The 24492-nt window shown below is 57.5% G+C and overlaps 2 protein-coding genes and 1 non-coding gene across 3 annotated transcripts; all 3 read right to left on the bottom strand.

Moving 5' to 3' along the window:
• Positions 1–7806: 7806 nt before the first annotated feature.
• On the bottom strand, positions 7807–16030 carry Dapk3 (death associated protein kinase 3). The gene is made up of 9 exons (XM_048341955.1): positions 15879–16030; positions 15478–15647; positions 11149–11509; positions 10925–11054; positions 10647–10695; positions 10269–10295; positions 9461–9613; positions 8695–8740; positions 7807–8413 (listed from the first exon to the last, which is right to left on the bottom strand). The coding sequence occupies exons 2-9, from the start codon at positions 15537–15539 to the stop codon at positions 7877–7879; spliced, it is 1365 nt and encodes a 454-aa protein (XP_048197912.1). The 5' UTR covers positions 15540–15647; positions 15879–16030; the 3' UTR covers positions 7807–7876.
• A 1256-nt stretch (positions 16031–17286) lies between these two features.
• On the bottom strand, positions 17287–24322 carry Eef2 (eukaryotic translation elongation factor 2). Its single transcript, XM_048341943.1, has 15 exons — positions 24217–24322; positions 23158–23372; positions 22175–22356; positions 21887–22098; positions 21481–21659; positions 21261–21366; positions 20962–21075; positions 20651–20789; positions 20361–20556; positions 19841–20099; positions 19509–19616; positions 18905–19258; positions 18614–18796; positions 18400–18532; positions 17287–17970 (listed from the first exon to the last, which is right to left on the bottom strand). Exons 1-15 carry the CDS (start codon positions 24217–24219, stop codon positions 17777–17779), a joined length of 2577 nt encoding a protein of 858 aa, XP_048197900.1. The 5' UTR covers positions 24220–24322; the 3' UTR covers positions 17287–17776.
• LOC125349792 lies at positions 21735–21800 on the bottom strand. Its single transcript, XR_007210598.1, has one exon. It is a non-coding gene; the product is annotated as a small nucleolar RNA SNORD37 (small nucleolar RNA).
• Positions 24323–24492: the final 170 nt, after the last annotated feature.

Below are 24492 nucleotides of genomic sequence, written 5' to 3'. Positions count from 1 at the left end.
CTTAGTTTTTATTTAATGGCTTCTTTCCTAGTGCTGGAAACCAAGTCCTTTGCCTGCTCAGAACACATGAGCTAACTCACTGTACATCTTTAAATAATCAGAGAGGAGAAAAAAAAACAAAACCAAAAAGGTCAATTCTACATTTCCAGCACATGCCATCCGTGGTGCTCTCATCGCAGCATCTATAAATGAAGTTTTATTGGCATGTGGCCCCCCCTGCCGTGTGCGGCATTCACAGCGGAGGTGTGGGGGCTGCCGAGCCCAGTGCTTCCCATCAGAGGTCCAGGCCAGGAGGTGCAGGTGCGGTGCGGGGAGAGCAGAGGACTGCGGGGGACACCGCGGGGACCGGCCGGGGCCTGGAGGGCACCGAGGAGCTGGCCCCGAGGAGCACAGGCTGGCCTGCCAAGCCTTGTCCTTTGCAGCAGGCACGCAGGGTGAGCTGCTCGTCACTGGGCCCGAAATAGTCCAGGATAGGGCTCGGGGACGGGAGAGGTGGCGTCAGGACAGCCAGGCACTGCCTGGCCGCCGGGGGGCTGCAGACATTGGGGTCAAAAGGAAGGAAGAGGAAGAGGAGGAGGCCAGCAGCATAAGGTGGCAGCTAGGTGAGCACGGCTCACGCCTGCCCTCCCAGCTAACTTGGGAGGCTGAGATCTGAGGATCAAGGTTCGAAGCCGGCCCCGGAAGGGAAGTCCATAGATTCTTAGCTCCAAGTACCCATCAGAATACCAGAAGTGGAGCTGTGTGGCTCCAAGTGGTAGAGGCTCTAGCCTTGCACAGAAGAGCTCAGGGACAGCACGCAGGCCCTGAGTTCAAGCCCCATGACTGACAAAAATAAATAAGTAACCAATGCAAGAAAGGGCTGAGGTTGTGGGCCAGCAGCAGAGTGCCTGCTGAAACAGGGCAAGGCCCTGAGTTCAAAGCCCAGAGCCACGGAAAAGGTCAACTAATTAATAAGAGAAGGAAGGAAGAGAAGGAAGGGAAGGAAGGAAAGATGGGAGGGAGGGAGGGAGGGAGGGAGGGGGAAGGAAGGGGAGGGAAGGAACCATGTCACTTGCTCCAGCAAGGAGGACTAGTGGAAGGACAGACACTGAGGACAGGACAAGGACACAAGGACGCCTACACAGGGCCCCAGAGACAGAGTAGGTGAGGGGGGCCAGGGTAGGGGGAGAGGTCAGAGCTTCCACTGGGCGCTGACCTCCAGCTGTGGTATGGTAGCCATGGGCTTTTTAATTGTATTTCCTTCTTTCTTTTGGCTCTGGGGATTGAACCCAGGACGCTGCCCACGTGCCAGGGCTTCGCCACGAGCTGCGTCCAGCCTCACAGGTCAGCTCCATGCGCCACTGTGTAGTTTATGTCATCTTTTTTTTTAAGTGAGTGAGAACAACAGAAGGTAGAAATGGGGTGATGAGCAACCCCGACCCCACCCCCGCAAAGTCTTCTGGGAACTTTTTCCCGGGTCCCCGGGACCCCTCATCCTGGGCTACTGAGCAGGCTGGTGGGATCTGCCTGCCCCACATCACCTGGCACAGCCGAAATTTGAACTCAGGCCTACCCCGACCGAGGAAGCAGTGCCTGGCGGCCTTCCATCTTGACATCCAGAAGCCCCACTGTCCCCTGTAGCCATTCCGGATGAACCAGAAGGGCCTTGAAATGCTACCCTCAGTCCCCAGCTGCACCCCCCTGCCCCCAACATCACCCCAGTGCAGCTGGGGGACTCCAGACCCTGGCATGGCCTGGTTACAGTGCCCTGAGCCTCTCCTACCAGGCAGTTTGGGACACAAGAGGGTGGCTGTGGGGTGGGGCTGCCTCAGTTTCCTCTCCTGCATGCACACTGCCCTGAGGCTTGACTTTTCCAGGGCTCTCACTTCCTCCTGCCCCTCACCCCCCGACCCCCAGGACAAAGCTGGGGCCCCAGACCCAACAAAACCCCCTGTACTGGACTTCTTTTACCACCACACTGATCTGAGTGACTTCAGCAAAATTACCTTGGAGAGAAAAGTTCAAAGTGTTCATTCACCAAGGAAACTTGAATTACCTGATGCACATTACAGTAACCCTCCCTCCCCCAAATACCCTGAGGACCAGACATGCTTGCTGGCTAGCCAGTGGCTGACTCCTGGAATCCCCGCTATTCAGGAGGCTGAGATCCGAGGATTGCGGTTCAAAGCCAGACTGGGCGGGAAAGTACTCAAGACTCTTATCTCTAATATATCAGCAAAAAGCCAGAAATGGCGCTGTGGCTCAAGTGGTAGGATGCCAGCCTTGAGCACAAAGAAGCCCAGGGATGGTGCCCAAGCACGGAGTTCAAGCCCCAGCATGTATGCACATGCTTTCTCTTCTCTCTCTCTCTCTCTCTCTCTCTCTCTCTCTCTCTCTCTCTCTCTCTCTCTCTTCCTCTCTCTCTCCCTCCTCTCTGCCCTTCCCAAGAAATCCTAAGAGGGCTGGGAATATGGACTAGTGGTAAAGTGCTCGCCTCGTATACATGAAGCCCTGGGTTCGATTCCTCAGCACCACATATATAGAAAATACCCAGAAGAGGTACTGTGGCTCAAGTGGCAGAGTGCTAGCCTTGAGCAAAAAGAAGCCAGGGACAGTGCTCAGGCTCTGAGTCCAAGCTCCAGGACTGGCAACAAAAGCAAAACAAATTTAAAAAATAAAAAATAAAAATAAATCCTAAGAGCCAGGGACAGACAAAAGACAAAACTCCAGGAGTTCCCGGCGGTGAAGGGCGAGCCCCCCCAACCCGGCATCTGTCACCCATGTCAGTAGCACTCAGCTGCCTCTTAATCAGCAGTTACTGCACCCCCACTGCCCAGGTCACCTCGTCACCCTTCCAGACACCAGGCCCCCGAAGGAGGGGGTCCTCGGGGAGGACACGAGGGTCATCCCAGGCCAGGAGGAGGAGCTGGACGAAAGAACCAGGCATGAACACCCTCAGGCACCCCCACACAGCCCACCAGGGCCCCTCCAAGCTCTCCAGCATGCCTTGGGGAAGGGCTGAGGGCTCCTCAATCTCACCCAGTACTCATTGGGGGGCTGAGGGCTCCTCAATTCCACCCAATGCTCTTTGGGGGACTGAGGGCTCTCCAGAGCAACCTCATTCCCCGTGTCTCCAAGTAGCTTCTCCTGTGCTGAGGTCTGGAACAAACTAGAATGACAGAGGTCGAGGGTGCCTCTGAGATCGGGGGGTCCAGGGGTAGACAGAAGGTGACGCAGAGCTCCCAGAAGGACCCTCTCGGGAATATAAAGACAGGGGAAGGGTCAGGAGACCCCAGGAGATCTGGGACCGGAGGGAGAGTCTTTACCTTGGTCCCCCAACAATGCACTCATGCAATCTTGGGGTTTCCTGTCCTGAGACAGGGTCCCCAGCTCTTTCCCCGAGGATTGAAAGGAGAGCCTGGACTCCAGACATTTTGGCCACCCTTTCCTCCTCTTCCTCCTCCCCTCCGCCATCTTCCCGCCCTCCCGCAGGCTGGGGCAGGCCTGGGCCATCTGGGAGGCCACCAGAGAGTCTGGGGACAATCAAGTGCCACCAAAAATCTGTGTTTCACTGGTCCCGGAGGCTGGGGACAGGTCACTTCAGCACTGTTCTGTGTCTGACTTCAGCTGGGCCGGGCCGGTATGGCGCCTGGCGTGGGCAGGGGGCGCGGGGAATGGTTTGGGTACTTACTTTTCTTTGTCTCACAAGAGGGGGATTAAAGTTCTCAGGGGCTGAAGGAACCGCTCGGGGCCGGCGGGCCTGGCTTTATAGCAGGGCCACCCCGCGCCCTGGCACACACCTGGGTTATTAATAGCAGCAGCCTTGTTCTTGCCTGAGTATGGGCAAAAGCCGGGCAGCTGTGGGTATGGTTGGCCCTGGCCCTGGCCCCTGCACCTGTTCCAGGAGGGAGGGGGGCCTCTGACCTACAAGATGGTGTGTCACTGATTTGACCTCCTGGGACTTTGGGCCCTTGCTACATCGATACCCCGTCCCCCCAAAAAAATCTAACAAGATTATAGGTATGTGGGAAAACTGATTATAGATATGTGGGTGTATACTGAACCCCAACACCTGACCTCCACTCTGGAAGGCAGGCGGAGTTGTTGGCACTTGAGTGGGACTTCATCTGTGGATCCATTGTGGCTTAAGGTCTACGCAGAAGGTATTAAGGTCGGGTATTATGGTCCACCTCTACTCTCCCTTTATTTTTTCCAGTTGTTCTCAGGAATTGAACTCGGGGCCTACGTTCTGTCCCTGAGCCTCTTTGTGCTCAAGGCTAGCGCTCTACCACTTTGAGTCACAGCGCCACTTCCAGCTTTTTCTGAGGAGTTCACTGGAGAGAAGCGTCTCCCAGACTTTCCTGCCCAGAGTGGCTCTGAACTGTGATCCTCCCATCTCAGCCTCCTGAGTAGCTGAGATTATATGCGGGAGCCACTGGGCCTGGGCCTCTTCTCTCTCTCCATCTCCTGGGGGGAGGCACCCTAACTGAGCAGCCGCAGATGCAGGGTCCCCCACCATGTCACCAGGCAGGAAGCTGCTCTCTGGCAGGCTGGAGTTATTCCATGAATACCAGAGGCCACCTTCCCTGGCTGTCACCTCTGAGCCGCCGGCCCTCCCCGCCCCCTCTCCCCAGCTGCCTGGGGTTGGGCGCCTGTGCGTCACGCAGTGTCCTCTTTTCTGGGCCATGGGCTTGTAAGGGAATAAATCTCCGTCCCCACCATCTGTGCGTGTCAGCCGTCATGCATCTGGCTGTCCGCGCATCTTAGACAGGCCTTTGGCCTGGCAGCTGGGAGTAACTGGATCCTGGGCCGCTGAGCTGATCTGCCACCCAGGCCTGGCCCTCCTTGCCCTCCCCCCACCCCCACCTCCCACAATGGGGCTCTTGGTTCTAGATCTATCCATACGCACCCGAAGCTTGCTCCTTCCTTCTTGGCCCACAGCAAGATTTCCTGGAGCTCTTTTCTGTTCGGCTACCTGATCTACAGGATATTGTGCAACACACCAAGGGGGAACTGAGGCTCAGAAGGAGAGGTACTTTCTGAATGTCTCAGAGTTGTGCCATGGATTCAGGGGGCCCACAGACAGCACTATGGGGTTCAACGTGGAGCCAGCAGTGGGCATTCCCCGGCATCATGCCAGTCGGAGGAAACAGAAGACAGGGAGCCATGCGGCACACACCGACCGGGTTGCTCGCGGGGCATGGAGATGGCACCACCGTTGCCACAGCTCTGGGGCCCCGGGGCTCCCAAGACACAGACCACCCCGTGCCTTTGAATATCACGAGTCGCACTCAGCTCTACCGGTAACCAGTCCAAAGGCGAGCTCTGTGCAGCACCCAGAGCCTCGCATGCCCAGGCAGCCAGCAACACACGCCTGTCAGCTCAGCGTCTCCTGAGGCTGAGATCTGAGGACCAAGGTTTGAAGCCAGCCCAGCAAGAAAGTCCATGAGACTCTTATTTCCAATGAACTAGCAAAAAGCTTCAAGTGGAGACGTGGAGCTGTGGCTCAAGTGGTAGAGCACCATCCTTGAGTGAAAAAGCTAAGGAACAGTATCCAGGCCCTGAGTTTGAGCTCCAGTACTGGCACATGCACACGTGTGTGCACACGCACGCACGCGCGTGCACACACACACACACACCCCAGAGTGGTTCTTCCCACTGCCTCCAGCCTCAGCATCCCTTGGCTTGGGGCCACATCACTCCGGTTTCTACCTCACATCGTCTTTATGGCACCCATGCATCTAATTACCTCACAGGGGATTAGAGTTTCACCGTTGACTAATCAAATCCATAGCAACCCATCTCCAGAACCTTCTGTATCCTACACTAAAGCTCTGTCCCATTCAATACTGACTCTCCTCTCCTCTCCATCACTAACCCCTGGCCACCCCCTGCCGGCCATCTACTCCCTATCTCTGTGGATATGATTACTCTAGGGAGGATCTGAGAGTGATTTTCTTTCTTGTTAGTCATGAGGCTTGAACTCAGGGCCTGGATGCTGTCCCTGAGCTTTTTCACTCAAGGATACCAATCTGCCACTAGAGCTAGAGCTAGAGCTCTACCAGTTCTCATCACAGCTCCATTTCCAGCTTTCTGGTGGTTCATTGGAGATGAATCTCATGGACTTTCCTGCCCTGGCTGGCTTTGAACCATGATCCTCAACTCTGAGTCTCCTGAGTAGCTAGGATTACAGGTGTGCGCCACCAGTAGCTGGCCTGTGATTTCCCATGTGTGCTAATTTACGGGAGATAGCATCCATCCCCAGGGTCCCCGCCACGTTGTGGCAAGTCTCTTGCCTTGTAATGGCTGAGTAATATTCCATTGTAAGGCTGGCTGGTAGCCATTCATTCTCTGATAGACAGGGGTTGCTCTGCCTTTGGCCCACTGGGATCTTTGCTACTGTGCATGTGGGTATTTGAGTTTCTGCTGGAGTCATTAGAACTCATTCCAACAACTGGCACATCCATGTTAGACCACCACAGCTGTCACTCTGGGCCTCGGAGGCTCATCCAGCCTCCACTGGAGTTGGGGCCTGCCACCTCGTGGCTGTGTGCCTACATGACAACTCTTGGTGGGAAGCCCAAGTGTCCTGATCTGGGTTTGCTCTGGGGCCCAACACAACCATACCTGGTTTCCTTAAGTTTTATTAGCACTCAGTCATGAACATTTATTTGCACATTACACTACTGCAGTTCTGTTATGATGGGGGAGAACAGGGCAGAAACAAACAGCCCATGTGAATCTACAAGAAAAGTTCCCCACCCAGAGACAGGGACCTTGCTCAGCACTCTATCCGCTCAATCCAGGGCAGTTCCCTTTTTTTTTTTACCAGTCCTGGGGCTTGGACTCAGGGCCTGAGCACTGTCCCTGGCTTCTTTTTGCTCAACGCTCTCACTCTACCTCTTGAGCCACAGTGCTTTCTGGCATTTTCTGTGTATGTGGTGCTGAGGAATCCAGCCCAGGGCTTCCCGCATGCTAGGCGAGCACTCTCTGCCCCCCAGCTGGTCTTTCTATTCATTGCCAGAGGAGCTGGAGAGACCCCAGGCCACAGTGTGCTGTTGAAGACGGAAAGCCTAACGGGTGCCCCGCACTCTGCCCTGGTCCCCGCACCCCCAGGCAGGCACTGACTCCTGGGGACCAGAGGCGGGTGAGGAGGGAGCCGAGGGAGCCCGCGTCCTGCTCCTCCGTTGTCCCCCGACCTCAGCCTCCCGAGTAGCCGGGATTGCAGGCATGTTCCAGGTTGTCCTCGTGTCCGCCCCTCTCAGGCGGGAGCACACCATTCGCTCCTCTGCCGGTTCAGTACAGAGAGGAAAAGAAACCGGGGAAGGAACACAGGACGCACGGGGACAAGAGGGCCGTTTATTCCTCCCGGCAGGGGCTCCCACGGGCATGTGCAGAGCCCACCCTGAGGCGGTGGGCGGGGCGCCTGCGGTGGTGGGAAGGGGGGCCCCCCACCCGCAGTGGGGGCGGCGCCGGTGGGGAGGGGGGGGCTGGGGCTCCGGGGAGCAAAGCGCCTCGCCAAGTGCTGCGGGGCCCGGGGGTGGGGGTGTCTGCGCAGTGCCCCGCCTCGGTGTGCTGCTGGGGACCCCAGGGACTAGAACAAGCCACAGAGCGGGCGGAGGGCGGGGCCAGGGTCCCCGGCTGCTCTCAGGGCTGAGAGGGCGGAGGCTGCTATCGTCCAGAGGCCCAGGGCCTGGCGGGGACGGAGCTGTTTGCTGGCAGTGCCCGGGGCCGGCCTCCCGGAGCGGGTGAGGCAGATCCACCACCAGCTCTGCCGGCGGAGGCCGGGCTGGCGGAGGCCGGGCAGCTGGTGGAGACCGGGCAGCTGGTGGCTGGACTAGTAGAGGCCAGGCTGGCGGAGCCTAGACTACTGGAGGCCGGGCGGGCAGAGGCCCCGCTAGCGGAGGCTGCACTCGCCGCCCTGCAGCCGCTCCAGCTCCAGCGCGCGCACCAGGTCCTGCACGAAGCGCACCTCGGCCGCCACCTGCGTGGCCAGCGCCTCGTAGCGGTTCTCCAGGCGGCTGAAGCGGCGCTTGAGGCCGCCGGCGCCGAGCAGCGCGGCCCGGGCCTCCTCCTGCGCCTGGCGCCGCAGCGCCTCGGCGCGGTGCAGCTCCTGCCGCAGCCGCCGCACGTCCTGGCCGAGGCCCGCGCTCTCCTCGCGGTACCAGGCCTCCTTCTCCTCGTAGATGGCCGCCAGCGCCTCCACGTCCTCGCGGCACAGCCGCCGGCCGCGCTCCAGCTCGCGCAGCCCCTCCTCGGCCGCCGCCACCTCCTCCAGCACCTTGGAGAAGCGCTCGAAGTTGGCGTACGAGTTGTTGGGCGGCATGCTCGAGTGCGACTTGATGGTATACTCCTTCAGCCGCGTGGTGCGCAGGCGCCGCCGCTCCGCGCGCCGCCCGCCCTCCTCGCTGCGCACCGCGCGCCGCCGGATGGCCTGCGGGGAGCCCAGGGGCAGCGCTGAGCCCGGGACCGCCCGCCCACCCGCCCGGGGTTCCCGGCGCTGAGTCCGGGCCGGGCACCCCGACCCCGCCCGCCCGGGATCCCCAGCACCCTGTCCCCGCCCGCCAGCATGCACGGGGTCTCCGGAAGGAGCCCTCTTGCCCACACCGGGTCCCGGGAGCTCAGGCACCGCCAGATGGCCTCCAGGGACCGCGGGGGACCAGCACCAGGGACCCATGGCCCAGGGTCCTCCACATCCCCAGGGCAAGGCCTCACCTTGATCCAGGAATGTTCCAGGCTCTGGGCGATGGTCATCCTCCTCCTGAAAGACACCGCAGTCCACCCCCGCATCCCCAGGAATGCTCGTATTCTGTGTCTCCCAGGTGGCAAGCAGCGGCCCCCCCACTCGCCCCCACTCGCCACGGAGGACCACGGACCCCAGGCTGGCTGGCACCGACCAATACAACTCTAAATTTTTTTCTTTTTTGGTGCCATTCTCTGGGCTTGAACTCAGGGCCTAGGCAATGTCCTTGAGCTTCTTTTACTCAAGGCTAGCACTCCACCATTTGAGCCACAGCGCCACTTCGGGCTGTCTAGTGGTTAATTAAGTGAGCTTCTCACCAACTTTCCTGCCTGAGCTGCCTTTGAACCATGCGCCTCAAATCCCAGCCTCCTGAGTGGCTGGGACTATGGGCGTGAACCACCAGCACCCAGCTGTTTTTTACACTTTGAGTGCTGGGAGCCCACCCAAAGCCTTGCTTGGGCTCTTTCACTGTGCTACCAGCCATTGGTACTGTGACCCAGAGTCTGGCTGAGCAGCTCAGGCTGGCCTAGAACTCATGATTCTCCTTTCCCAGCCTGTTGGACTCTGAAATGACAGGCAGGCAGGTCCAGAACTCTATTATAGTTTTCTGGGAAGAACTTAAATTGAACATTTGTGTGAAACGCTGCCTACACATTTCCTAGTTTTAGGGCAGCTCGAGCCCCCAGCCTCCTGCAACCCCCCACCCCCGCCAACCCCTGCCACCCAGCTGCTATGTACTTTGGGTCTTTGACAAGCAGCCGGCGGATGAAGTCCTTGGCCAACTCGCTGGTGCTGCCAAAGTACTCCTCGTCGAAGTCGTAGTTCACAGCTGAGATGTTGGTCAGGGTCTCCTGCTTGGTCTCGCCCAGGAATGGGGATGCGCCACTGAGGCTGGAGCAAAGGACAGGCCTGGGTCCCCATGGGAGCCCCACCACCCCCAGCCCGCACTAACCACACCAAGGAGAGAGAGCACATCCCGCCAAACAAACTTCTGGGCAGAACATCTCACTAAGGAAACAGCGGTCACCAGCCAGTGCCAATGACATTGGCCAGGGGACATGGCCCTGTCACTGCTGGGGTGCCTGCCCTGATGGTCTGATCTTGGGGGACCCTGGGGGAGGGTGATTATGAGCCCTGAGTGCAGCATTCTGCACAGGGTCAGGTGGCAGGAGGGAGAGGGCACAGACCACGGAGTCAGGTTATAGGTGGTCTGAGGGCATCAGCAGTGGAAACAGAGGCCCAGTGGCTCCTGGAGCAGGGTCCCACAGCCTGCGTTCACAGGACACAATGACAGGAGGGGCTGACTGGCACATGCAGGGGTGAGCAGAGGGAAGCGGGGCCCATCCCCCCGCGGCTGCCCAGGGAAGAGGAGCGAGCACAAGGCCCCCTGCCAGGGCTCCCGACTGCCTGGCTGTGTGCAGCACAATGCACAGACCCACACGCTCCCTGTAGGGCTCAAGCGCCCTACAGGGCCACATGCCAGGACACAACACATGCCAGGATGTGGCACAACCACAACCACCAGTGGAGCCGGCCAGGTACTCACAGGATGTAGGTGATGACGCCGATGCTCCTGTGGAGAGAGGCCGGGGTCAGCACAGCCAGGAGCTGCCCCCTCCGCGAGAGCCACACCCTGCCCTGGCCCCGCAGGTCCCGGGGCAAGCCAGGGACAGGGCAGAAGGAGCCCCACACAGTGTGTCACAGGCCTGCTGTGGTCTGGGCGGAGGCTGGGAAACCCATAAAGGGCCACATACACAGTGCCACAGGCTCTGCAGCACCAGCACTGTCAGACACCACCGTTCATTAGATGTGGGAGCTGGGGCTCCCTGCAGGTGGGTCACAGCCCGCAGCCCTGCAGCTCCCCCCACACCTGGGGGGGAAGGGGGCACAGGTCATGTCTGCCCCAGGACAGCTGCCCACTCACCACATGTCTGCTTCCAGCCCCAGGGGCTCGTAGTTAACAATCTCAGGAGCTGTGTGAACAAGGAGATGGGGTCAGGTACAGGGACGCTGAAGCCAATGCTACCACGATGGAGGCTTTCTCCAGCCCCACCATCCCTGGGGGTTCATGACCGGGGCCTGGCAGGCAGGCAGGAATGCTAGACCACGGCAGCACTGACTGCAGCCCCCATCATGCCCATGGCCCCCCACACCAATCAGTCCCTGCTGCCCTAGCCTGGCCAGCGCCCCAAGAGGACTCACCCACAAATTCAGGCGTGCCAAAGATGTTCTTGAACTCGTTGCCGGCCTCGATCTTGTGGGCGATGCCGAAGTCGATGAGTTTGATGCGTGGGCTGGGAGCATGCTTGTCCAGCAGCATGATGTTCTCTGGCTGCAGGCGGAGAGCAGGGGCCGGCCGAGGCTCACACCAGCGCAGGGGTGGCTCCCAGCCTCAGCCTCACACCCCCTCACCACCCCCAGCTCACCTTGAGGTCGAAGTGGGCGATGCGCTTGGAGTGCAGGTAGTGGACGCCATCCAGGATCTGCTTGAGGAACTGCGTGGCCTCATCCTCCGTCAGCGACTCCTTCTCAGCCAGGAAGTCGAAGAGCTCCCCACCAGACACAAGCTCCAGGATGAGTACCACATCCGTCTTGTTCTCGAAAACGTCGTGCAGTGTGATGATGTTGGGGTGCCGGATCTCCCGCAGGATGCTCACCTCGCGCTCGATCTCCTCGCGGCTCACGCCCCGCCGGCTGGACGACAGGCGGCGCTTCTTGATGAACTTGGCAGCATACTCCTTGCCTGTGCCCTTCTGCCGGCACTTGCGCACGATGGCAAACTGGCCACTGTGGGGGGGACCCCGGAGGAGGGGTGAGGGGGTAAGTGGGGCAGCCCCCAGCACCCGACTTGCTATCCAGCCTGGGGTGCTGCAGCGAGGCCTGACAGGAACCCTGTGATCTTGCAGGAAAGCCATGCCCAGCACCCCGCATCTCTCAGTTCCCAGGAGACCAGGGGGAGCTAAATGAGACCCATATGGGGGACCCGTGAGTGCAGATGGCACCTTCTGTCCTCTGGACCTCCCATGCACCTGAGGCCTGCACAGAAGGGGTGCCCTCAGAGAGGCCTGGGGACCCTCTGTCAGCCTCTCTGCTTCCAGGCAGTGATGTGACACACGCTGCACGCGCAATGAGCCGCCCAGCCAGGCACCCGAGCCCACGCAGCCACCTCATCGCCTGCCTGAACCCCCAACACTGGGCTAGATACATCTTTTCTCTAACTTAACGTGATACTTACACAGCCTGCCAGGCCCCACCCACCCCACCCCTGCACCCGCCCACCAAGTCCTGAGTACACTGGGCTCCTGCCCCCCATTTTTGTGAAGGCCTCCCACCTCCATCTGCCTTTCTGCCTACTCCCAACAGCAACCCCCAGTCCCATCACGAGGAGGACGGGAGCCTGGGGACTGAGCTGCCAGGCTGCGGGAAGGAGCCACAGGAGCTTTACGGGAGAGGGAGCTCTGCATCCCCCAGCTTCACTCCAAGCACAACTAGGAAACAAGGAGGCCTGGGGCTGAGCGCGCCCAACAGGCAAAAAAATGCCGGCATGAGTTCAAATTTGCCCACTGATAACTTTTTTGTATGTGTCAGTACTGGGGCTTGAACTTCAGGCCTGGGTACTTTTTGCTCATGGCTGGCACTCTTACCATTTGAGCCCCAGCCCCACTTCCAGCTCTTTGGTGGTTCAGTGGCGATAGGAGTCTCACAGACGTTCCTGCCCGGGAGGGTTCCCAACCTCAGAATCCTCAGATCTTGACCTCCTGAGTAGCTAGGACAGGCGTGAGCCACCGGCTTCCAGCGAGATGTTTTTTTTGTTTGTTTGCTTGTTTTGAGAGGGGATCTCACTGTGTTCCCCAGGCTGGCACCAAATCCCAGGGCTCAGAGATGCTCCAGCCTTGGTCTCCTGCGTGGCAGGGAACAAAGGTCACCCGGCACCCCAGGAGGGGAACGCTTTGGGAGACAGGAAGGGCCGATGAAGTCACGCACTTCCAGCCTGAGCTGACAGATGGCCAGGTCCGCTGGTCTGTACCATGATATGGAAGCTAGGGCAAAGTCCTGTTATGCGAGATGTTAGCTAACTTCCTCCCCAAGGCTACGGTGCCGAGAGCTGGGAGAATAGAACTTGGTGTGCTCGTGCATGGAGCAAGTGGACAACATCCACCCAGCAGCCACAGCCAGCCGTGACCCCACAGAACCAGTCATCTGGCCATCATTACCACAGCAACTCCTGCAGTGGGCTCCCCAAAGACTGTCAAGAATTAAGCCCCAGGAAACAAGTTTCTGTGGGGACAGGACCCAACTCCCTCCTCCCTCTGAAGCCACAGTGTGGCAGCTCTCCTGGGATCTGAGTGAACCTGAGCTGAGGACAACTACGGCCCCTCTGCTCGTCCCCACCCTGACACCATGGCCCCCATGAAAAGGAGCGCAGCCATCCCCAGGCCACAGACCACCAATGGCAAAGGCCGGTCATCCTTCGTGATGGGGCTTGGAACAGAGGTGGGGGGTACCTATTTCCCCCTGCCCAGATCCTGGCTCATCATGCACATCTTCCCACAAATCCACCTGGCCTCAGGCAGCCTCCCAGCCCCTGGAAAGGGGGTAGGAAAAGAGGGGACCAAGAAGGATTTAGCAGGTAGGAAAACAAACCATCTACCCAAAATGCAAGACCAGCAGACACTAGCCTGGACAGAAGAGCCAGTGGGTTGGGAAAAAGAGAGACACTGGCAGGAGTCTCTCAGATCTGAGCAGCAGAACGGACGTAAGAAGAGAATCCACTGGACAAAGGCAGAGAGGACATTACATATCCAAGGAATGTGCCAGGAAACAAGAGGCTCACCAAACTTCTTCACATGCTAGTTTCCTGCTCTATTACTAAGATGTACACTCAGCCCTTGAGCTTTTTTTTCTCTTGTGCTGGTAGTGGGGCTTAAACTCAGGGCCTAGGAACTGTCTCAGCTTTTTCTCCTCAAGGCTGGCACTCTACCACTTGAGCTGCAGCCCCATTTCTTGTGATTTGCTGGTGATCTGGAGACACAAGTCTCAAGGACTTTCCTGCCTGGGTGGGCTTTGAAGCCGGGGACCTCAGATCTCAGCCACCTGAGGAATTAGGATTACAGGTGTGAGCCACCAACTTTGGGTCCCCTACTCTTTAGAGACCAGCCACTGAATGTTTCAGCTTTTCATACCATTTGATCCCTGCCAGTTAATACAGTCACCTATTCTGTCTCAGGCAAGCAGTGTGGGGTCAGGGAATGAGTCCAGCTAAGTTCCAAGGCCTTAATTACTAGCTTTCATTATAGACTCTGAAAGGGTAATTTCCTATCATTGTTCCAGGTCACCAAATAGAATTCTCTTTCTTTCTTTTTTTTTTTTTTTTTGCTAACCACTTAAAATTCCACACACAGGCTAGGGGTGGGGTGCAGCTTGGTGGTAAGCACTTGTCTAGCATGTATAAGGTCCTGGGTTCCATCTTCAGCCCAAAAAAATAAAAACAAAAGCATAAAACAAAAATATAAAAACAAAGATTATACACATTCAGGTGCTCATGCCTATAATCCTAGCTACTGGGAAGGCTGAGATCTGAGGATCTCAGTTTGAAACCAGCCTGAGACTCGTATCTAATTAGCCACCAAAAAGCCAGAAGTGGAGCTGTGGCTCAATTGGGAGAGCACCAGCCTTGACTGAAGAAAGGGAAGGGAAGGGACATCGCTCAGGCCCTGAGTTCAAGCCCCAGGCTAGACACAAATATTACCATTGTTTTATTCCTGGGAATGTGGACGAGTGATAGAGTGCTTGCCTACCATGCATGAAGCCCTGGGTTTGATTCCTCAGTACTACATAAACAGAAAAAGTCGGAAGTGGCTGTGTGGTTCAAGTGGTAGACTTGCTAGCCTTGAGCAAAAGCAGCTTAGGGACAGTGCCCAGGCTCTGAGTTCAAGCCCCAGGACTGGGGGGGAAAAAAAGGAAGAAAAGAACTTGTGTAAATGCACTAGTTTTTGTCCTTAACACCAGTAAAAGAAAAATGATAATAAAAAAATAACATAAAAAGGAAGAAAGATTTTGTGATTCTTAGTGGGTTGTGGAACTAAAAGCATGATTCAGTATGTGGATTAAATTTTCCTAACTTCAGCCAAAGCATCCCCTAGCAGGAAATCCTAAATTCCTCACAGTCAAGCAGCCACTTCAGGGAGCCAGGGCTGTAATTCTCTGCCTGGCTAACTAGGGAATGCCGGACAAAGCATTTCAGGATCCCCAAAGAGCCAAAGAACTGTCTCTGTGGCCTGACACAGAGCTTAGTTATTTACATTCCCTCCTGGTGACATCACCAGGGCGGGTCTTGGGGCTCCAGGAAGGCTGGCCAGCAGCAAACGCACCAAATATGGTTTGAGGCTCCACCAAAAAGAAAAAAGTTTGGTTTTCCAGCAGAGGTGGGTGGAAGAGTGGAATTGGGGCGGCGGGGGTCGGGGAGAGCAACCTGGGAGGCCCAGACAGACTTACAGGGAAGGCAGCCACTGCTTTCTCAGGTGCTGCATAGGAACAGAACAAGAGTTGGGGAGACTCACATGCCTCCCAATAAAAGCAGATTACAGATAGCTAAGGCTATTCAAGGCCAGGGCTGTCAGATTTCGAAGCTCAAACTGCCCCCGCCCCCCATCTGCTCAGGCTCTGCTGACTCACTCCTTTGCAGGACAAAGGGTGGGGGGGGGGGCTTATAGGTCAGTCACCCCAATACCTTCCCCTCGCAGAGTGCGGCTCACCTGCCCAGCTCCTCGCCCATCTCATAGTGGTCCTCCACATCCTCCTGCCTGAACGTGGCCATTGCCGGGCGCCCGCCTTCGCCGCGCTTGGGCTCCGGGGGCGGGGGGCGCGGTCGCGGCGGCAGGGGAACTGGGCGCCCAGGGAGCTCGGGGGTATCCCAGCCGCAGCTCTGAAGACGGGAAATTTCTTGTCGGTGCTCGTTCACACTTCTCTAGATGGGGTCACGACCGGCACTCGGGCCCTTGCTCCCGTCCCGGGTGGACGCCGGTGGAAGGCCCCCATCCCTCTGCGCCCACCACGCCCCCAGCCGGCCCGTTCACCCGCGGGTCCCCAACTCCCCCGCGGGCTCCCTCCCTCAGACCCTGCCTTCCCCGGCCCCCAAGGAGCACGGCGGCCGCACCTGTCCACGAGCTCGGCCTGAGACCGTGCGCGCAGTCCACGGGCCCCACTCAATCGGCAGGCGAGACTGCCTCGCTGGCCGCAGGCAACACCTCCTCCTCCTCCTGCCGCCCCGCCGTTCCGGACGCCTCCGCGGCGCACCGGCGCTGACGTCAGCACGTGGGCCAGAGCTCGCCCCGAGGAAGCACATCTTAACACCCATTGGCTAGTAGGCCTGCCGATTTTATTGCGTCAGTATCCCGCCCCCAGCCTCCTTTCCGGGAGCCGCACCCGGATACAACCTCAGCACTGGCTGACAATTTACTAATCTGATTGGCTGGCACAAACCCGGACCAACCGACTGAAGCATTGACTTCCGGCCGCTGCCAGTAAGCACCTTGGCAGTGCTATATCCAGACACACAAGGCTCAGAGGACTAGACACGGGTGGATGCTTGTCACACTCCAGGCCTCACTTATGACCCCAGGTAGTCACACTGCTGTCCTGGTGCCTGGGATGCCTATCCCTCTGGCACCTCTCATTCATACACAGGCTGACAGCCCAGCTGTCATTTTTTTTTTTTTGAGGGGGAAGGGGGAGGTCGGTGGTAGGGCTTGAACTCTGCCTGGGCGCTGTCCCTGAGGTCTTCAGCTCAAAGATAGCGTTTTACCACTTGAGCCACAGTGCCACTTCCAACTTTCTGGTGGTTAATTGGAGCAAAGTCTCAAGACTTTTCTGCCCAGGTTGGCTCTGAACCACAATCCTCATATCTCAGCTTCCAAGACTTCCTAGAACTACAAGTCTGAGCCACCAGTATCAGCTCCTCAGTACATTCTATTCTAACAAGTGTAGCAGTGAGACCAGGTCAACTCAAAATGCTTAAAAGCAGCTTTTCTAATTTCAGTGCTACAGGATACCACATATATTGCTCAGTTTTTTTGTGTGTGTGCCAGTTCTGGGGCTTGAACTCAGGGCCTGGGCACTGTCCCTGGCTTTTTGCTCAAGGCCAAGCGCTCTACCACTTGAGCCACAGCGCCACTTCCGGCTCTTTATGTGGTGCTAAGGTATCAGACCCAGGGCTTCATGCATGCTAGGCAAGCACTCTACCACTAAGCCACCTTCCCAGCTCAACTCAGTTCTTGCCCCTCAGTTTGTAGGATTCTTGCTTAATTTCAAGTTCTGACAGGCAATGGCAGACCCACACACACTGAAAACTGGGTATTACACAATCATTCCCTTTCTGGGCAATCTTGGTGGCAAAGAGCAGGTCTGGGCTCCTGGAGGCAGCTGCCTGCACTGCAGGGTTGGTCCATGAGAGCTGTGTCTGGGGACTCTAGCTCCTTATCAATGCTGCCTAGGACAGGCCCCAGCCCACAATCCCAACCCTCCTCTCCTGTATGGGCAGAAGGATGCAGAAGCCACAGCATGCCCAAGATCACCACCATCGTATTTATTATTCCAATGGCACAAGTACAGCTGGAGGTGGCCATGGTGACAGCACAGGGGAACGCCTGCCCACCTGTTTCTTCCCCTTCTAGGGAAAGGCCACTTTGGGCCATTTACCCAAATAAACATCTTAATGCAATTATTTTAAAATTTGAGATATTTGAATTGAGTTTCCCTCTGAAGAAATGATAAAGCACTGGGTGTCCTGCCCACCTCCCAACCCCATCGGGCTATGAACGTCCCTGCTGAAAAGGCTGTTTCTGCTGCCTCTGGAACCCCAAAACAAATAGAGGGAAACAGCATCAAGTGTTACGCAGGTGATGGCACGTAGTGGGCCCCAGAAACCTTGGGCAGAGCGTCACTGTGGGGACAGTCTTGAGATGTCATCTGAGAGTGCGGGCATGGTGCAGTGGTCAAACCAGGTGTGAGTGCTGTGCCGAGTCCCGCCAGGCTGGGGGAGGGGGGAAGGGTTGCCTACAACTTGTCCAAGAAGTTGTCCAGGGCTGGGATGCCCTCCTTCAGGCCTTTGCGCTTGCGGGTCTCTGCCACCACCTGGCTGGGGCGGCTGCTGTTGTCAAAGGGGTCTCCAGGCAGGATCTGCCAGTGGTCGAACACGCACTGCGGGAAGGCCTGGCCACCAGTGTTGGACCTCAGGTCGGCAGTAAAGCCTGCAGAAAAGAGATGAGGGGGTCTCACCAGGTAACCCAGCAGTCAAAAGGTCCTGCCAGTAGTGGGCCAGCCCCTTGTTAGGAGAGAACAATGCACTTCCTGATCACCAAACTCACTGAACCTAGAGTCCTGTACCTCAACAGAAAGTATGGGGTGGCCACACCTGTCTACCCCAGCACTCAGGTAGGGGAGGCAGGAGGCAGCCTGGACATTAATCTTAGTGGTGGAAGCTGCCTAGCATAGCCCAAGGGTTCACCCTCAGTCCTTGGAATCAGCATGGGGTCAGACCTACTACCTGAACTCAGTCTTAACTCCTCCCCTAGTCCCCCCACAGTGATTTCCTAGGAATCCACATACATGATTTACAAGGATTCTAGCCCTCAAACTGGTGACCAAATTATGTCACAAACACTATTCCAGTCACTTACCAAAGGACTCGTTGACAGGCAGGTAGGCCTTGACCACAAACATGGGGGTGCCAGCCACCTGGGATTCCTCAAACACATGGCCTCGCTTCCTGTTCAGCACACCGTAGATGCCGCCCACTACTTGCTCAGGACACTGCAGTGAGTAAGACGCCATCAGTGGCTATGACAAGGTGGCAGGGCAGGGCAAGGGGACTGAACAATGCCGTTGCCTCACCTGGATCTCTACAAGGTAGATGGGCTCCATGAGGCGTGGCTGGGCAGTGAGCACACTGGCATAGAGGCAGCGGCGTGCAGTGGGGATGATCTGGCCACCACCCCGGTGGATGGCATCAGCATGCAGTGTCACGTCGTGGACATCAAAGCGAACACCTCGCATGTTCTCCTCACATAGTGCTCCCTGGGGGAGGAGGGAAAGGAGACAGCTTGAGAAACCAGGCTACCCCTAACAGCCTCAACCCAGATCTTGGCCATTCCACCGCTGGTCCTGCCTGCACTCCCGGCTCACCTCCTTGGTGGCCCACTGGAAGCCGGCCACCACGCTGTCCTTGATTTCATTGAGGTACTGCACCCCCTTGGTGATATCAGTGAGGATGTTGGGGCCAGTGCCATCAGGCCCAAAGCACCAGATCTTGCGGGCCTCAGCCACATCCCACTCATACTTCTCAGCCAGGTAGCGTGCACGCTGCTTGAGCTCCTGGCGGGCAGACACCTCCCCCTTGTCGATGTCCTCAGCCAGGCCATCTGGGAAGGGACGCGCCTTCATATACAGCCGGTTGTGCTTATTAGGGGACTTGGACAGGCACAGCACGTTTGACTCCTCGCTGACCGTTTCACGGTACGAAACCACTGGGTCAGATTTCTGGAAAAGGATGAGGTCATGAGTCAGAGTGGCCTTCATGGGGAGGCTGCTGAGTACGTGGACAATGCTGGAAGTAGGGGCAGCCTGCAGGAGCACAGATGCAAACCATGCAGCACATGGCCTGCTCTGCCTAACCCAGGCAGGTTGCCACAACAAGGCAAGGTGGAAACTCTCCACATGGCTGTGACTGCAGAGAAGGAATGGCCATTTCTATTTGGGGGACCCTGGCTGGCAGGGGAGGAGTGCCCACCTTGATGGGGATGCAGGCGTGGTCCTCCTCCAGGTCCTTGAGGCAGATCTCCAGGTGCAGCTCGCCAGCACCCGCAATGATGTGCTCCCCAGACTCCTCAATGATGCACTGTGGGCCAAAGTGTGGTCAGCCTGGCTTGGCCCATGCCCTGACACCCACAGCTCCACCAGCCAGCCAGAAAGCTGGACTCCCCCATATAAGCCAGGTTAGATGTCAGTCACCAGGGCAGGTGGAGAGAAAACTGCCTCCAGAAGCCTCAGCTGCAGCTCAAGGCACAACCCAGCCCTCCCCATGGGTAGCTGGAACAGGAACTGGGAAGGTGGAAGTCACACCTGCACCATGGGGTCTGACTTGGCCAGCCGCTTCAGGCCCTCCACCAGCTTGGGCAGGTCAGCAGGGTTCTTGGCCTCCACAGCCACCCTGACAACAGGGCTGACACTGAACTTCATGACACGCATGTTGTGTGCATGCTCAAATGTGGTGATGGTGCCAGTCTTCACCAGGAACTGATCCACACCTACCAAGCCCACGATATTACCGCAAGGCACATCCTCGATGGGCTCCACATAGCGGCCCATCATCAAGATGGTCCTGGAGAGAAGCAGCAGGTTCTTGTTATACAACCAAGGACAAGACCCATGGCCTTCACAAGTCTCCCCCATAACTTCTGCAGGTGGCCACACCAGGGACATCTGCATCCACTGAGTAGCCCCCCTCAGCTTACTGGGGTCCTCTGGCTTCCTAGTCTACTTGTCCTTCAGGGATTGAGGCAGCTTGCAGCAAAGGAGCTCCAGCCAGGAGTCCAGCAGGACAGGACTCCCTGGGAGAGGATGCCCACCTTCCTATACTCACCTCTGGATGGGCTTCAGGTAGAGGTCCTCCTTTTTCCCAGGGGTGTAGTTGGGCCCCATGATCCTGACCTTCAAGCCAGTGGACACCAGCCCTGAGAAAACGCGTCCAAAGGCATAGAAGCGGCCTTTGTCGGAGGTTGGCACCATTTTGGAGATGTACATCATAAGGGGGCCTTTGGGGTCACAGCTTTTAATGCCTGAGGGGAGAGGAAAAGCATAGGGGAGCAGGATTATGTCACTGTCTCCCAGCCTTAGCCTTCCAGAGCCCATCACCTGAGGCAGGCCTCGTACCCATGGCGGCCTCATCATCCGGGGGCCCCTCGTAGAGAAGCTCGCAGCGGTACTTCTGCGCGGTGACCGGTGAGGGCAGGTGGATGGTGATCATCTGGAGCAGTGCATCCCCAGCCGGCAGCCAGCGGCGCATCACAGCCTGCACATGGGGCAGGGTTATGAGGGCCTCAAAAAGGTGGCAGCAGTATCCATAACCCTAGTCTCAACTCCTGGGCAGACAGACTGCCCCAGCCACCCGGAGCTCAAGGCCCCCAGCAGCAGCCTGGCAACACCAGGGTGAAAAAAAGGATTGGCCATGTCCACTGGCTCACCTTCAGCAGTGGCTTGCCCTCTTTGTCTTTGTCCTCACTGTCCAACTTGATGTCCAGCTTGTCAATCAGCTTGGCTGTCTCCTCTTTCTTGAAATTCATGATTGCATCAAACACCTAAGAGGCAAGACAAGCAGGCCATGTGGGAAGGTGGGGAGACGCCTTGGCTGCCACCATGTGAACTGATCCTCAAGCACAGAAGAGGACTTGCTGACAGGCAAATGCTGCCTATTCGCCAAGACCCTGCTCCTGCAGGTAGGTATGCCCTGCTCATGCCACTTTAGCCAGACCCCACACCTCACCTTGAAGATGGGGTCTAGGATGAGCTGACAGAAGGTGCGGGGCAGCTTCTTCCCGTCAGGGCTGGTGGCTGACTTACTGAACTTGCCATTGGCTGGATCGAAGTACCTGATGGGGGAAGAGAGTGGTATGCCATTAAAGCAGGATGCGGAGCCTGCACTTGGGCAGAACCCTCAGGTGCACTGCCCGCCTGCCCCATGTCCACACAGGCCCCAGGCTCACCGATCACCCCACAGCTTCTTCATCATGTCCTCCACTTTCTTGGCACGCTCAGCAGGCCCCAGCTGGCCCTCACCCTTGGCGGCAAACTTGGCCACATACATCTCTGCAAACTGCTTCAGGGTGAAGGCCCAGCCATGCAGGCCAGACCCAAAGCCCACAGTACCAAGGACTGGGTCAATCTGGAAAACAAAAATAGGAGCCACTGAGCGGGAGAGTCTGTGGGTAGTACCCAGCCAAGTCTTTGGGCACCAAGGGCTCAGATAATATATTTCTTCAAGAGACATCAGGTCAAAGTGAAGAAATTTTAAGTCATCATTTGCAGTGGCCATTGGAGAGAAGCCACAGAACCTTCTTTGCCATCCAGCACCTACTCTGCCAGGCCATTTTCCTAGTCTACCTAACGTACCATGATGTTGCCCATGGGGCCGCTCTCGCCCTCGCCATAGGTGGAGATGATGACGTTCACGTTTTCCACAATGCGCTGGAAGGTCTGGTAGAGCTCCTCGGGCTCCAGCTGCAGCTCCAGCAGAGCACGGTCCATCTTGTTCATCATCAGCACTGGCTTGATCCGCTCCGCAATAGCCTGCCGCAGCACAGTCTCTGTCTGCACACACACACCTAGGGACCACAGGGATGGAGGGTCATCTCAGGAAGACAATGTCAGGTCCCAAGACCCCAAGGACTCAGGGCTTACCAGACACGCAGTCCACCACCACCAGGGCACCATCAGTGACCCGGAGGGCAGCCGTCACCTCAGAGGAGAAGTCCACGTGCCCAGGGGAGTCAATAAGGTTGATGAGGAAGCCAGAGCCATCCTTGCTCTGCTTGATGAAATTTAAGTCATTCTCGGAGAGCTCATAGAAGAGGGAGATAGCACTGAGGACAGACAGGGTCAAAGATGAGGCCACACTGATAACTGCAGCCCTCAAGAACAAACCTCTGAGCGTATTCAAGGTGAGGCCACAAGAAAACAGGGCAGCCACTCAGGACACTCCACCCTGTCCCCTCCCCCTAACATTACTAATTACTCATCCCTGGAGAGGGCAGCAGACTGCCATCTGGGAAGGCCCTGCCATGGATGGGAGGTCCCAGGATGGGGACCTTCCTTGTGCCACTCCTCAGAGCCATCACTCCAATTCAGTGCCAGGACAGGTACCAAGACTGCTCTCAGCCCTACCCTCTTTGCCCCTTGCTGCCCAAGTAGAGATATATCTCACAGCAGTTAACCTAGCAACAAACAGGCTTCTGAGTGGACTCAAGATGGCAGCCACCATGCTCTCTATTCACTCTGTGGATATTTGGGATCAGATCTCTATCACAGGCAACACTTTCACCAGAGGACACCTGTCAGCATCCTTTGATCCAAGACATCATGCTCCTAAGGTTTACAACAAAATCGTGACAAGAGCAACTGTAATCGTCCTCCTAGGCTGGCATAGGCAACCAGAGGGGGAACCACTGGATTAATCCTTGGCAAGACAGTACTAGCTCCCAATATCCACAATAACCCAAGTCTCCCACCTGCCAGCCAACCTCTCAGATCCTGAGAGTCCTCTCTAGTTGATATAACTCACTTCCAAGGCAAAGCAGCCACACCAAGGAGCCCAGTACCTGGTCTCCCTCCCAGGAAACAAGGGCTCCACCCCTCCAGGGTCCAGAGAGCAGTGGGGTGCTTACGTCGACTTGATGGTGATGCAGCGCTCCTGTTCGTCCTTCCGGGTGTCAGTAAAGCGGGTCTCCCCAGCCCGTGCGGAGGCGATGATGCCAGCTTTGCACACTAGGGAGTCTGTTAGCGTGGACTTGCCGTGATCCACGTGGGCGATAACAGACATGTTACGGATGTTGGCCTTTTTGTCCATGATGGCACGGATCTGGTCTACCGTGAAGTTCACCTGGGTAAAGGGGGAGGGATGGACAGTTGGAGTAGGGCTCACACCAGCTGGATTCCCAGAAGCCAGCTTGGCAGGGAAGACTAGATCAATAGGACCTTGTAGAGGAGGGCTGGCAGTGGGTGTGGGGAGGGGAGTTCGCCAATATCCACCCACCAAGGCAGTCTCTTCATATCCACGATAAGACCACTAGCCAGCCCCAGGAGCCCCCACTGTAACTGTATGCACAAGTGACAGCCTAGGATAGGAGGGGGAGGGGCAGAAACCTAGAGAGGAAGAATTGATGGAACGCTTTTTAGCCTCTTTAAAATCCAAGGTCACCCATTCCTCCGCCCGGTGAACCATCCCTGGCTACCGAGTCTACAGACGACTGTGTGGAACGTTTGGGGTCTGGGCAGACCTAATGTCCACAAGCTACTCTCGTGATACAGAAGTCGAGGCAATCGAGGAAGGACAAAATCCGGGGCCGGAGAGACACAGCTTCTTGCAAATACCACCCGTCCCTGGCTCAAAACCTAAAGTCTAACTGGCACTCCGCGAGTTACATAAGGCGCATCCCGGTGTCGCGGCTTCCACCGCCATCGCTGTCCCCCACCCCGCTCCCGCTCCAGCCCTGCCCGGGCTCCCCCGGGGCGCCCGGAGCTCCCGTAGCGGAAAAGCGGCCCGGCGCGCGGCGCGCTGCGTAGACATGGCGGCGGCGCCGCCGCTCCCGCAGCCGCGGCCCGCCGGCCCCACCGCCATTTCTCCTCCCCGCCCGTCCCGGCTCCAGCGGCTCCAGGTCGGGCAGCCCAAACCCCACAGAGGCCCCAACGAGCTGCCGAGGCCCTAGCGGCACCGAGTCGCTCACCATGGTGGCGGATGGCGGTGGATTCTCCCAGGTAGAACCAAACGAGGCGAGTCGCGCCAAGGATGGCGGCGACAGCGGCGGAAGAGAACGCTGACGTCAACACTCACTCTTTTATACGTCGACGCCGGTTGGGGTGGTCACATGACTGCGCTGCGGGAGGCGTGGCTACGCGGAGCTCGTGCGCTTGCGCCCGGACGCTTCGCCTTAACCCTTTAGGCGCCCGTCCCCTGCGCGAGCGCCCTGGCTCGGCTTCTCCCCCTTCAGGTGTGGTGTCTG

Source organism: Perognathus longimembris, chromosome 3 (assembly GCF_023159225.1).
Source record: "Perognathus longimembris pacificus isolate PPM17 chromosome 3, ASM2315922v1, whole genome shotgun sequence".
In the NCBI taxonomy this organism is placed as follows: domain Eukaryota; kingdom Metazoa; phylum Chordata; class Mammalia; order Rodentia; family Heteromyidae; genus Perognathus; species Perognathus longimembris.
This window is presented reverse-complemented; position numbering and strand designations above follow the sequence as displayed.

What these genes read in the sequence shown, in the direction of transcription:
- Eef2 (XM_048341943.1), bottom strand. An exon ending in TCCAGTGGGCCACCAAGGAG is followed by an intron (nt 18,797 to 18,904) that starts GTGAGCCGGGAG and finishes CTCCTCCCCCAG; the next exon opens with GGAGCACTATGTGAGGAGAA. An exon ending in GCCTGTCAACGAGTCCTTTG is followed by an intron (nt 17,971 to 18,399) that starts GTAAGTGACTGG and finishes TCTTTTCTGCAG; the next exon opens with GCTTTACTGCCGACCTGAGG.
- Dapk3 (XM_048341955.1), bottom strand. Translation starts at nt 15,539, where the DNA reads ATGGCCACGTTCAGGCAGGAGGATGTGGAGGACCACTATGAGATGGGC. An exon ending in GGGCTGGAAGCAGACATGTG is followed by an intron (nt 10,296 to 10,646) that starts GTGAGTGGGCAG and finishes CTCTCTCCACAG; the next exon opens with GAGCATCGGCGTCATCACCT. An exon ending in CTGCTTGTCAAAGACCCAAA is followed by an intron (nt 8,741 to 9,460) that starts GTACATAGCAGC and finishes GGTGTCTTTCAG; the next exon opens with GAGGAGGATGACCATCGCCC.